The sequence below is a fragment of the Giraffa tippelskirchi genome, chromosome 7 (assembly GCF_054371585.1).
Source record: "Giraffa tippelskirchi isolate mGirTip1 chromosome 7, T2T-mGirTip1v1.2.pri, whole genome shotgun sequence".
Taxonomy (NCBI): Eukaryota; Metazoa; Chordata; class Mammalia; order Artiodactyla; family Giraffidae; genus Giraffa; species Giraffa tippelskirchi.
The window spans coordinates 6,398,179-6,412,217 of NC_137281.1; the positions used below are offsets into that span (position 1 = coordinate 6,398,179).

At 57.0% G+C, this 14,039-nt stretch overlaps 1 protein-coding gene across 1 annotated transcript in view; it reads left to right on the forward strand.

Annotated features, from left to right (window-relative positions):
* The window catches only part of SHANK1 (SH3 and multiple ankyrin repeat domains 1), a 47,952-nt gene that overhangs the window by 29,594 nt on the left and 4,319 nt on the right, over positions 1-14,039 (forward strand). Inside the window, exons 19-22 of the mRNA XM_081514560.1 lie at positions 449-517; positions 984-1,102; positions 8,133-8,229; positions 10,002-13,125. Coding sequence (XP_081370686.1) covers positions 449-517; positions 984-1,102; positions 8,133-8,229; positions 10,002-13,125 — 3,409 coding nt within the window. The remainder of the gene's footprint in view (positions 1-448; positions 518-983; positions 1,103-8,132; positions 8,230-10,001; positions 13,126-14,039) is intronic.

The window sequence follows — 14,039 nt, forward strand, 5'->3', positions numbered from 1 at the left end:
CTCTCCATCTGTCCGCCCGCAGCCCCACCTGCATCCTCCATTTCTCCCTCTACCAGCTCCCCGCACTCCCACTAACAGAAGGGAAGGCGAGCCCCCCCGCCTCCAGGCAAGGCCAAGTGGACTCGGGGGGTCCAGAGCGCCCCCCACCCCGGGGCCCTGAGGGAGGCGGGCGTTCCAGAAAGGGGGCCCCTCGCCTCCCCACGAAGTCCTAACTCTTGGCTCCTCTACTGCCTCCCCCCCGGGCTAGTCTCCCCCTGGAAGAAGAAGAGTGGTGAGTGGGCACAGGACTGGCGGGAGGGCCCCCGTCCCGTTCCGCCGGCGGACTCGCCCCTCCCCGACCCCGGCCCCTCACCGCCCCACTCGCGCTTGCGCACGCCCGCCGGCCGAGCCCGCTTCGCCCCGCCCCCCGGGGGCTCCCCTGGGCTTCATCTGCCTCCTTTGCCCACAGAGTACGAGCAGCAGCCGCCGCCGGTGCCCAGCATGGAGAAAAAGCGGACCGTGTATCAGATGGCTCTCAGTAAGATGGCCCAGCCCTGCTCCCCGGGCGGCCCCAGCGCCCCCGACCCCACGCCCCCTGGGGTGCCGCAAACGTCCCTCCCACCGTCCCTCTCCCCTCTACCCCGCGCCCCCTTCAGCCACTTACACGCTGACCATCCACACACCCCAGCTTTGCACCAGCCGTTAAGTTTAAGCACCCACCTCTGTCTTGAGCCTCTTCGCAGCCCCTTCTGCCTCCGCTCCACCCTCCCTCGAAGGATGGCTGTCCCGTTTCCCGCCCTCAGCCCTTTCCATCGCTGCATGCCGCCTGCCCTGCCTGGCTGGACCTTGTGTCTCCAAGGAGGCCCACCGGGAGGGAGACAGAGATGCCCTTCCCCGGTTCATACGAGTCACTGGATGGGGCGCCCAGCAGCCGTCTCTGTGCCCGCCAGGCCCAAGCCAACTTCATTTCGCTGTCTCTCTGCCCCTCCTCCGCCTCCCCTCAGACAAACTGGATGAAATCTTGGCGGCAGCTCAGCAGACCATCAGTGCAAGCGAGAGTCCTGGACCTGGTGGCCTGGCATCCCTGGGCAAACACCGACCGAAAGGCTTCTTTACCACTGAGGTAGGCAGCCTGGTCTGCGGGCCTGGGGGACGTGGGGGACTTGAGGGGAGGGAAGCTTGAGGTGTAGACAGGGCAACTTGGAGCCTTTATCCCTCCCTTTACAAACGCTTTGTGACTGCACTGTGTTGCATGCTCTTCCTAAGGGGCACCGGATTTTCTGGGGTCCCCCCTTGCTCCCCACTCTGGGGGGGCCCTTTCCTCTCTACCTGTCCTCTTCCTTCTTTATCCCCCCAAATCCCATCTCTGTCCCCTCCCTCCTCTCCCCATCCCAACACCTCATTGCTTCCTCTCTTGCCCACCTCTGTCTGTCCATCTCCGACCCGCCTTAAGGATCTCAGGGAAGGTAAATGGAGGTCAGGGATGGCACTCCCTGGCACAGGCACAGCACATAATAATAGGTGCTCAACAAGTGGTAGTTATTAAAATATTAATTATCGTCTCTGTCTCTGCTCTGCCCGCTCACCTACAGTGGGTGTTGATCACATTTCTGACATTCTGTTTTTAACGTGGATTATCTCATTCATTCCTTGGAATCATCCTGGGAGGTGCACTCAGTTGTAATACAGAAAGGAAACTGAGGCTCAAAGAAGGAGCCAGGATTTCAACCCCAGGCAATCCAGCAACTGGATCCACGGTCCAGCCACGGGCCTGTCATTTCTGGTGCGGACCTGCTGGACCCTCACAGGATTGTGCCCCTTCACGGGGACACATGCCCCACCACAACCCTCCAGTTCTCTGCCCAGGTCCTCCCTGCCCTCTGACCGCACCCTCTGACTCCCTCTTTCAACAGGCCACACCCGCAACCTGGTGGCCAGGGGGCCACTGACTCTAAAAAACCCTGTGCTTTGACTTTGGAGGGATTGTGGACCCTTTTAGGCTGGCCTAGTCCTCCGAATAATGCTCCGAATTAATGCTCCAAATAATGCATAAAATAAAATACATAATTCATAAGGATTAAGAACCCTTGATAGCTCAGTTGGTAAAGAATCCACCTGCAATGCAGAAGACCCCGATTTGATTCCTGGGTTGGGAAGATCCACTGGAGAAGGGATAGACTACCCATTCCAGTATCCTTGGGCCTCCCTTGTGGCTCAGCTGGTGAAGAATCTGCCTGCAAAGAGGAAGACCCCGATTTGATTCCTGGGTTGGGAAGCTCCCCTGGAGAAGGGAAAGGCTACCCACTCCAGTATTCTGGCCTGGAGAATTCCATGGACTGTATAGTCCATGGGGTCCCAAAGAGTCAGACACAACTAAGCAACTTTCACTTCACAAAGGTCAAGAACAGTACATAACTTTGGGGAGTGACAATGGAAGGGTGTAGCTCCTCAGGGCAGTGCAAGCCTCAGCAAAAAGAATTCAACTCTTGTGAGCAGATGAAGTGAGGTTACAAGCCCCTTGAACCAAAAATAAAATTAAAGTAAAATATTACACATAAAATAAAAGAAGCCAGGCACACAGAAAAACAGTTATCAAAACATTTTTTTTAATTTTACTGATTTTTTAAAAAATTTATTTATATGATTGCGCCGGGTCTTAGTTGCTGCACGTGGGATCTAGTTCCCTGACCAGGAATTGAACCCCGGCCCCCTGCATTGGGAGCTCAGAGTCTAAGCCACTGGACCACCAGAGAAGTCCCTCAAAACACTTTTAAAAGCAGAATTTGTGATACAGTAATGTCAGTGCCTTTTCTTCAACACGGTAGCCAGTAAGTTTCGGTGGTGGATCACGACTACTCTAATTTCAAAGTTTCAAAGAAGCATAAACACTGTTTAGAGAAATGTGCCACTCTGCCATGAAGAAGGCAGAAATACCTGTGATTTCTGATACAGTCACACGTTTTGCTAAGACTGGCATGGTCTGTGGCCGACGTCCTTGATTAAGGAAATGTTGTGTTTTAGTTGCAAACTAATGAAAATCAAGATGTAGGGAGTTTTCTCCCTATCCAAGCGCATAGTGCCCCTCCCCACCCCCAAAATCTATCCACATCCTTCCCAAGGGTTCAGACACCTACCCTGGAAGGGTTAGTACTCTTACAAGAGCCAAATGCAACTGGCAAATTTTGTATCCAGGCTCCTAGAATTTCTTTCAGATTTAGAGGCAGAGGGTCCTTGGCCACTTCTCAGGGCTGGGCACAGGGCCCTGCGTGCGGGAGGCCCTTGATTCACACCTGTCCTTGGTTTCTCAAGGAATCTGAAACCTCTGAGCCTGGGACTTCCCTGGCAATCCAGTTGCAGGAAGCGCAGGTTGGATCCCTGGTCAGGGGGATTAAGATCCCACATGCCACGCAGCCAATAATAATAACCTATAGTGGAAAAGAACCTGTAAAAGAACAGACACATATACATATATGCATGTGTGTGTGTGTGTGTATATATATGTATATATATATATATACACACACTGAATCATTTTGCTGTATACCTGAAACTAACACAACATTGTAAATCAACCATACTTCAATTAAAAAAAAAAAAAGCACATAGAGCCAGGCAAACCTGCCTTCAAAGCCTGACTCCCTCTAACTTACTATGTCACTTGGCCCACGCTTTATAATTTCTCTGTGCCTCACTTTCCTGTTCTGTAAAATATGGCTAAAGTCAATCTTGCTGGCTTTTAGGAGGATTGAATGAGATCAGCTTCTAGCAGAGGCTCTCAAGAGATGGTGAGCACCCTGGCCACCATAACATAACAAACTGGAGTCCCCACTGTGACCCCAGCCTGCACCCCCAGAGATGACCCCACAGCAACATCCCAGGCTCAGTATGGAGTGTCTAGTAACAGATTAGGGCCAATCCTGTTTTCATTTATTCAACAAATGCATGGAGTACCCACCAAGTGCCAGGTTGCCAGCCCCTCTTTGCATGAACCTCCGTTACAAGACAGACAAGATCCTGGCTCCAAAGACACCCTCCTCCCCCAGGCCCCAGGCACTAGCCAGTAATAAAACCAGCTGCCTGCCCACCCCCATCTCCTAGAAATAAAATGCCTGAGGTCTTCATGGGGCCTCCTTTTCTTCTGCGTCCTGGAGGCCAGTGGTCATTTCCCCTTTTCTTCTCTTTCCTTCTCCCTCCTGGGGTCTGTTCCTGGGCCTCCCCCAAGCCCTCCCTCTCATGTCGCAGGCTGTCTCTGTCCCCATTTCTGCTCCCTCCTCCCACCAGCCATCCTGATCTTTCTCAACCCCTGAGACCCAGGGGCTCCTCCGTGTCCTTCCTGGGTCTCTACGACCTTCCTGTGTCTCTCTGCCTCTCTCAGTGGGTGGTCTTGTTCTCATCTGTGTCTCCATGTCCCATCTGTTCTGGCTTCTCTCCCCTTTCCCACCTGGACTCTACTGCATCTAAACCAGGGGGACAAGCAGGCAGTGTGGAAGCCCAGTGCAGACCCTGAGACTCCTTTTAACGGGGGCCTGCACCACAGTGGACAGAGGTCTCTGAAAGATACACCTCTGGGTTAAACCTAAGGGGGGCTAGGGAGGATCCTCCGCACCAGCAGGGGGGCTGCAGACCCCTGGCAGATCCACTGAAGGTCAAGATCCCTCTTGGGCTCTGTCTCTTCCTAGGGCTCTGCTGTTTGTCTGTCTGTCCTCTCCTCTGTGTGGCCTTGGTTTTCTGGGCTTCTGTCTCTGTTACCTGGTCACTGATCCCCCGTTCCCAGGGGCCCCCTGCTCCCTGTCCCCCACATCTTGGCCTGGGTGGCCCAGGTTCTAGTTTCAGCCTCTCCCTGGATTCAGTTTCTCCCTCTGGTTATTTTTTACCGTATCCTCTTGGTTGCATTCTCTGCCTCTCCCCCTCCCAGGGCGTGTCTGACCCTTCTGACTGCATGTTTTCCCCTCCGAGGGTGGCTCTGGCCCGCTCCATGGCAGGACCTCTCAGGACCACCTTTTTCTCCCTGCCTTGCTGTTTCAAGCCCCCTTCTGTCTTTCCCCCGCACCTCTGGACCCCCATCTCTGTCTTTTGTCTAGCTCTGTCTCTCCATCAGCCTACGCCGGTCTCTTTCCCCTGACCCCTTTCCGGGGCTGGCTCCCTAACGTGAATTTCCCAGCCCATCTTCAGCCTCTAGCCTGTGCACAGCGCCCGGGCACGCTCTACTGTGGAGGCACCGGACCCACTGCTGACCCAGGAGGTGGCACAGAGGAGGGCGGGACCTCTGGCCGACTTCCTGGGAAGAAATCTGCCAGGCAGCCGGTGACGTCACTGCACCTGGCACCCTCTGATTGGCTGTCCTCTCTGCGCGGGAGAGGACTCTCCCTGTTTGTTGACAGGTCAGCCTGTTCCACCTTGAGTTGGTCCGCCCCTCAGGCAGTCACTCCTAGCCTCCTCAGATGCTATTATGCCTCCTCTGTCAATCTGGCACCTCCTCTGCCACTCTGACCCCTCTTGGTGCCAAACTAACCCATTCTTTGATCCCTCTTTTCCCCACACTTAGAAGGTCTACCAGTGTGCCAATCAGACACCTCTCCCTTGAGTCTGGATCCTCTTGTTAGGGGAACTCTTCCTCTGTCACCCTAGTCCCTCCACCTTTATTCCGCCCCCTCCATTGCCTCCTCCCGCTTTGAATTCTCCCCTGTCACCCTGATCCACCCCCCATCAGTCTCTCAGAGGAGATCTAGTGTTGCATCATCGGTGGCTTGCCACTTCTTGTCAGGATGTCCTTCATTCTACAAATATTTATTGAGCACCTACTGTGTGCTGGACCTGCTGCTCAGTCCTGGTAGTATAGGAGGGAACCTGTCAAACAAAGTTACTTCCTTTAGAGAATTTACACTGGCAAAGGGAGTGGGGGTATTTTGGGGGGAATTGGGTTCCACGGTAAGAGAAATCTCCAAATAACAGTGGTTTGAACAAGATAAATGCTTATATCTCTGTCATGTTGAACAAGTCAGGAGTAAGGAGTCCAAGGGAGGTGTGGTACCCTCTATGGTCCTGAAGATCTAGGATCCTTCTCATCCCAGACACAAAGTTCCCTCATAGTCCACAATGGCTGCTGGAGCTCCAGCTATTGCATCAGCATTCCAGATAGCAGGAACAAGGAACAGTGGAAAGACAGGAGTGCAAAGGAGGGCACATTGTTGCTTCTTGGGTTACCTCTAATGAGACTTTCCAGAAATAGCACACAACACTTCCACTTATCCATTTGGGCCTGCCTTAGTCCCATGACCACACCTAGTCACAAGGGAGGTTGGGAAATACAGTCTCTTAATAACTGCCAAATAAGATCAGGCTGTTCTTATCGAGTAGAATGGGTATTGGGTAGGCCACATGCTGAGGAAGACAGACAACAAACAAGTAAGCAAAAAATTATAATACCTCTAACCTGGGATGAATGTTATCCAGGCTGAACTGTATTCAAGTCTCCTTCATATTTGAAAAGAAATGAAAACATTTCTCCTCTAGAATTATCATAAGTCCTTGACCCTGTACCCATAGCGCCTGGGATAATGTCTGGCGCCTTCAGGGAGCCAACATTCTAGCTGGGGAGACAGGCAGTAAACAAGTAAACCAGATCATTTCAGATGGAGAGAAGTGCCTTGAAGAAGACAGGACAGGGAAATGCAGTAGGCTATGACTGGGAGGGATGTTTGAGCAGAAGAGGTAAAGTTGGAAAAGACTCTGTGATGATTAGGAGGAAACCATTGCAGAGAGAAGATCCAGGACTTGTAAGTGTCCTAAACAGGGATGGACCTTGGGGCATCAGAGGAGCAAGAAAAGGTGGGCATGGTGGGACCAGAGTGGGAGATGTAGGCAAGGGGTAGATCATACGTAGTGTCTTAGTTTGGGTTTCCTAGAATCGGAGTCTGAGATATGGATGCTTGAGACAATGATTTCTTAAGGGGGAACCTGTAAGGGCGTGGGGGAGACAGGATGAGCTGCAGAGGTCAGCAAGCCTGATCTCCACTGAATTTCCCCTTCAGCTTGAACTCTTACAGAGCTCTGGAGTGTGAATGACGGGATGGAGATAATCCCACCTTAGACCTTCATGTCAGTGGGCTGCGGGCTGCTGCTCCCAGAAGTGGGGACACCTAACTGCTCAGGCACATCAGCTCCTTTGGGGGAGGGTGATTCTTCAGAACAAGGGGCCGCCAAGTGCTGCAGGCAGGTGACGCTGCGGCTGGGCACGGTCACAGCATCCTGGCCAAGGAGATATCTGGGTGAGCACAGGCAGTGCCTACCACAGGGGGATTTGAAGATCAGACTCGGAGATTTGGATCCCATCTGAACTGATGTGAGATATAGTAGTAGGATTTTAATCAGGGCAATAGCATGATGTGAGTTTCTTTTAGAAAGATCCCTCACTTTTTTTTTTTTTAAGATTGATTGATTTTTATTTATTTGGCTGTGCTGGGTCTTTGTTGCTGCATGGGCTTTTCTCTAGTTGCAGTACACAGACTTCTCATTGTGGTGGCTTCTCTTGTAGTGCAGTACCAACTCTAGAGTGCCCTGGCTTCAATAGTTGCAGTGCACAGGCTCCGCAGTCTCAGCTCTCGAGCTCACGAGTTTCGGCTCTTGGGCTCAGGTGCTCCACAGCACGTGGTATCTCCCCAGATCAGGGATCAAACCGGTGTCCCTTGCATTACAAGGCAGATCCTCAACCACTGGACCACCAGGGAAGCCCGCCTCCGACTCTTGTGTGAAAAGTAGATTAGAAAGGGGTGTCAGGACAGGGGTGGCAGGCAGGAGCCAAGGAAGAGGTTACTGCGGCCATCCCGGCAGGTGATGGTGGTAACTTGGACCTGAGCAGTGACGACACGAGTGGCGAAAAAGTGCCCGAATTCGTGATCAGTTGAAAGCAGAGGGGACTCAGTTGATGATCTGTCTTTTCTTTCCCCCTTTCTTCCTCCCTGCTGCTGCTGTCAGGATTCGGAAACCTTTCTCTTCCCCAGAATTCCCTTCCATTTCCTTCACGCCCCTCTCCCTTCCTGCAGAGGCTGGAGAAGGGAAGGAGGATGGCCGTGGGGGGAATCCATGGATTTCCATGCCCTGACTGATCTTTCCCACTCTCTTTTCTCTCTCCTCCTCTGACTGCCAACCCAAAGTCGAGCTTTGATCCCCACCACCGCTCCCAGCCAAGTTACGAACGTCCTTCCTACCTGCCTCCTGGACCCGGGCTCATGCTCCGGCAAAAATCTATTGGTATGTCACCTGCAGGGGTGGGCTTAAGGGATGCCCGAGGGGAAAAGGGAGGCTGGAAAAGTGATGGTTTATGGGGAAAACAAGGGAGCCTGGGGATGTTCTTCTCTCCTTCCATATGTGACCATGAAGTTGGGCAAAGAGCTCAGGCTTTGTTGCTGGGCAAACCTGGGTTTGAATCCTGGTTCTTGTCCATCCCAGCTGTGTGATCGGGGGCAGGTGCCTTCACTTCTCTGGGCCTGGGGCTCTGCATCTAGAAAATGGGAGCATCACTGCCCCTGCCTGGATGCGGTCAGTCAAAGCCCCCACCACAAACTCAGGTTCATTCTCTCATACCTGACTCCATTTATTCATTCATTCTACAGATGTTTATTGAGCACTACTATATGCCAGGCTAGACTACTGGGGATTTGTCAGGAAACAAAACAGACTGAAGGGTCCTGCTCTCGTGGAAATTATCTTCTAGCAGGGGAAGACAGACAAGATTATAAGGATGAGAAATAAGAAAGTGATATAGTATGTTAATTGTAGTGAGTGCTGTGGGGGAAGAAAAGAAAAAGAATGAGAGAGATCAGGCATGCTGGGGGGCAGGTTTGAGCTGAAACTTGGAGATGAGCAGGGAGCCGTGGGGATATCTGAAGATAAGGCATTCCATGGAGCAGGCACCGTCAGTGCGAAGGTCATGAGGTAGGTGGGACTGAGCTGCCATTTGCTGAGAGAGCAGTTTGGGAAGATCGCAGGAGAGATCAGGAGCTCAGTTTAGGGTCTGCTGAGCTTGAGATGCCAATGAGACATCCAAAAGGATGCAACATTTGGATACATGAGCACAGAGCTCAGGGGCAAGGATGCAGTCCAAGACAAGCATGGAGGTCTTCAGCAGGGAAGTGCTGAATGAAGTGGCGACACGGGTTGAGATAGTCAAGGGAGAGAGAGGTCAGAGGTGAAGAGAGAGTCAAGGACTGAGCCCTGGCAGTTGATCAGTAGGCAAAAGATTTCACTCCTCTGGTTTTCTCCAAGTTGTCTTGCTGTTTGAGTCTAGCTTTTCCCCAACCTCGGTGTCCACAGTCCACCAATGTGTGTCATTTGCCTAATAACAGCTAACCTTACATCCACCTGACATTGCTTACCTATAAATTGGCTCCCTCTTTTAAAATATTAAGCTCATCCTGAGTTCCATCTGTGAAATCACAGATTTGATGTGCTAATTACATTTCTTTTCTGCCTGTACAAGAAAAGAAATCTAGAACTATGCACATATACAAGGTATCTCTTCCTGGCTCAAGCCAGTTTCACTCACCGCAAGAGACCCCTGGTGGTGGTGGTGGTTTAGTCACTAAGTAGTGTCCGCCTCTTGCGACCCCATGGACTGTAGCTAGCCAGGCTCCTCTGCCCATGGGATTCTCCAGGCAAGAATACTGGGGTTGCCATTTCCTTCTCCAAAGAGACCCCCTAGCCTATATTATACCTTTGGACGAGTTAGAAAAGGCGCCCCCTCCTGGCCCGGGGAGAAAGTACATCTGAATTTCGCCCCACCTCTCTTGCTCCCTCTGCTGTTTGCTGTTGTGCAGTGCACAACCTGAATTACTGTAAGAGCGGATTTGCATTTACCACAGCTGGGGAAGGAAGCTCTGGACTAACGTCCTTCTTAACATGTACTGGGTGTCACCATCAGCATCATCATGGCTGTTGTTGTTATAATGTTGTGGCCCCATAGGGTTAGGGAAGACCATCCCTCCCACCCCCGCCCTGCTCCTGGATCCTCTGTGTCTTCCCAGGGGCTGCAGAAGACGATAGACCCTACCTAGCACCCCCAGCCATGAAGTTCAGCCGCAGTCTGTCTGTGCCTGGTTCAGAGGACATCCCCCCGCCGCCCACCACGTCCCCACCAGAGCCCCCCTACAGCACACCTCCAGCCCCGTCCTCCTCCGGCCGCCTCACTCCCTCTCCCCGGGGTGGGCTCTTCAACCCCAGCTCAGGTGGCACCCACCCGGCCTCGTCCCCGGCATCCTTCGATGGGCCCGCCCCCCCTGACACCCGGATAGGGAGCCGAGAGAAGAGCTTGTATCACAGCGGGCCCCTGCCCCCAGCCCACCACCACCCGCCCCACCACCACCATCACCACGGCCCGCTCCCCCAGCCCCACCACCACCACGCCCACCCGCCTCACCCCCCGGAGATGGAGACTGGCGGCTCCCCCGACGACCCCCCACCCCGCCTGGCTCTGGGGCCCCAGCCCAGCCTCCGAGGCTGGCGGGGCGGCGGGCCCAGCCCGACCCCGGGGGCCCTGTCCCCGTCGCACCACGTCAGCGGGGGTGGCCCGGGCGGCCCCGCCCAGGCCCCGGCGCTGCGCTACTTCCAGCTGCCTCCGCGGGCGGCCAGCGCGGCCATGTACGTGCCCGCCCGTTCCGGCCGCGGGCGCAAGGGCCCGCTGGTCAAGCAGACCAAAGTCGTCGAAGGCGAGCCCCAGAAGGGCGCCGGCCTCACGCCCGCCCCCTCGCCCACGTCTCCGGCGTCCCCGCAGCCACCGCCGCCGCCGCCGCCGGCCGCGGCCACCCCGTCGGAAAAGAACTCCATCCCCATCCCCACCATTATCATAAAGGCGCCGTCTACCAGTAGCAGCGGCCGCAGCAGCCAGGGGAGCAGCACCGAGGCGGAGCCCCCGAGTCAGCCCGAGGCCGCGGGCGGCGGCGGCGGCGGCTCTTCCGCGCCCAGCCCCGCCCCGGCCGTGTCGCCCGTGCCGCCGGCCCCCTCGCCCGTGCCCACCCCCGCCTCGCCCAGCGGCCCGGCCACCCTGGACTTCACCAGCCAGTTCGGAGCGGCCCTGGTGGGGGCGGCTCGGAGGGAAGGGGGCTGGCAGAACGAAGCCCGTCGGCGGTCCACGCTCTTCCTCTCCACCGACGCGGGGGACGAGGACGGCGGCGACAGCTCGCTGGGCCCAGGGGCGCCCCCGGGCCCCCGGCTGCGCCACTCCAAGTCCATCGACGAAGGCATGTTTTCGGCCGAGCCCTACCTCCGGCTGGAGTCGGCAGGCGCCGGCAGCGGCAGCGGCTACGCGGGCTACGCGGCCGGCGGCCGAGCCTACGGGGGCAGCAGCGCCTTCACCAGCTTCCTGCCGCCGCGACCCCTGGTCCACCCGCTGACCGGCAAGGCGCTGGACCCGGCCTCCCCGCTCGGGCTGGCCCTGGCCGCCCGAGAGCGGGCGCTGAAGGAGTCCTCGGAGGGCGGTGGGCCCCCCCCGCCCCCTCCAAGGCCCCCATCGCCCCGCTACGAGGCCCCGCCGCCCACCCCGCACCACCACTCGCCCCACGCCCACCACGAGCCAGTGCTGCGTCTCTGGGGAGCCTCGCCCCCGGACCCGGCCCGCCGGGAGCTGGGGTACCGGGCAGGGCTGGGCAGCCAGGAGAAGTCCCTTCCGGCCAGCCCACCGGCGGCCCGACGCTCCTTGCTGCACCGCCTGCCTCCCACAGCTCCCGGGGTCGGGCCCCTCCTGCTGCAGCTGGGGCCAGAGCCCCCCGCCCCGCACCCCGCGGTGAGCAAGCCCTGGAGATCCGGCGCCCCCCCGGAGGAGCCCGAGCGGCTGCCCCTCCACGTGCGGTTCCTAGAGAACTGCCAGCCCCGGGCCGGGGGGGCGGGTGGAAGGGGGCCCCCCTCGGAGGACGGGCCGGGGGTCCCGCCGCCCAGCCCGCGCCGCTCTGTGCCGCCCTCGCCGACCTCCCCGCGGAGCAGTGAAGAGAACGGGCTCCCTCTGCTGGTTCTGCCGCCGCCCGCCCCCTCGGTGGACGTGGAAGACGGCGAATTCCTCTTTGTGGAACCTCTGCCCCCGCCCCTCGAGTTTTCCAACAGCTTCGAGAAGCCGGAGTCGCCCCTCACGCCGGGGCCTCCCCACCCGCTGCCGGACCCACCCACCCCGACCACCCCCCTCCCCCCTGTGCCGCCCCCGGCCGTGGCCGCCGCCCCTCCCACCCTGGACTCGACCGCATCCAGCCTGACTTCCTATGACAGCGAGGTGGCCACGCTGACGCAGGGGGCCCCCGCGGCTCCTGGGGACCCACCTCCGCCAGGCCCTCCCGCCCCAGCCGCCCCGGCTGCCCCAGCCCCCCAGCCCGGCCCAGACCCTCCGCCGGGCACGGATTCTGGTATTGAGGAGGTGGACAGTCGGAGCAGCAGCGACCACCCCCTGGAAACCATCAGCAGCGCCTCCACGCTGAGCAGCCTGTCCGCTGAAGGCGGGGGCGGCGCAGGGGGCGGAACTGGCGGTGTTGGAGGCGGTGGTGGCGCCAGCGTGGCCGGTGGGCCAGAGCTCCTGGACACCTACGTGGCCTACTTGGATGGCCAGGCCTTCGGGGGCAGCGGCACTCCTGGACCCCCATATCCCCCGCAGCTCATGACTCCCTCTAAGCTCCGGGGCCGGGCGCTCGGGGCCGGCGGAGGCCTGAGGCCGGGCCCCAGTGGGGGACTCCGAGACCCTGTCACTCCCACCAGCCCCACTGTCTCGGTGACGGGAGCGGGCACCGATGGGCTGCTGGCCCTGAGCGGTTGTCCGGGATCCTCGACGGCAGGCGTGGCTGGCGGTCCCGTGGCCGTAGAGCCGGAAGGTCCGCCAGTGCCCTTGCCGTCGGCCTCCTCCCTGCCTCGGAAGCTGCTGCCCTGGGAGGAAGGCCCGGGCCCGCCGCCGCCCCCGCTGCCGGGGCCCTTAGCCCAGCCTCAGGCCTCAGCTTTGGCCACTGTTAAAGCCAGCATCATCAGTGAACTCAGCTCCAAGCTTCAGCAGTTTGGGGGCTCCTCGGCAGCTGGTGGCGCTCTGCCCTGGGCCCGGGGAGGCAGCGGGGGAAGCGGGGACAGCCACCACGGGGGAGCCAGCTACGTCCCCGAGCGGACTTCCTCCCTGCAGCGGCAGAGGTGAGCAGGGTGTGGGGCTGGCGGTTGGCAGTGGAAGCCAGAGGGGCTGATGCTGTGGGTACCGGAGTCCACCACCCGCATAAACCCTGTCCGTTTAGGTGGTAGGAAAACAAACAAACAAACAAACAGAAACCAGGCTGGCTTGGAGAAGTTTGCCCTTCGAGAAGCATGCTTTCCCAGGCACTCGAAATTTCCCTTTATCTCAGTAGCTTCTGTGATCTTCTCCCATCACCATGACAACCCACATTCCAGGATGAACAAAAAGAGTGATGAACAGAGGAGATTGGAGCACAACTTGCCAATGTCCGTTTCCTTGGTGGCTTGTCAGTTCTGACAGTCCCTGAAATCTTCGAGTCCCTTTGAGCCCAGTGTTGGGTCAAGACAAGAGGCTTTAGGGCATGGTGGTTACAAGCATGGTTCTGGAGCTAGGTTTTTTTTTGGGGGGGGGGTGTCCTGGTTCCAGCCCTGCACTTGCTAACTGAGTGACCTTCAGCAAAGGAATCTATCTCTCTGTAGAAGGAGGAAGGCATAGAACTCACCTAAAAGGGTTTTTGAGGCCAACTGTTGTACCATGAGATGGAGGAGGGGAGGGGGTCTCTTAAAAGACCATCAAGTATAGATGGAGGAATCCGGGAAGATGCAGGAAGTTTTCCAAAGCAGCTAGCTAGTTGGAATCAGCTCAAAGTTCAAGCCCTTCTAATCTTAGGGAAAGTATAGAGTCACATTCCTGACTCAGACACACAGAGTGAGTGGAGGGAGGTTTTTTAACCCTCTTGTCCTTCAGAGCTTACTCTAATTCTGCTTGAGGGTTTGATATGCTTATGGTGATATTCTAAGGTGGTTTTTAAGGTCTTTGAGATCTTAAGGCATCTCACTGATGACAGAGGAAAGCATGCTTAATTTAGTTGACCCAT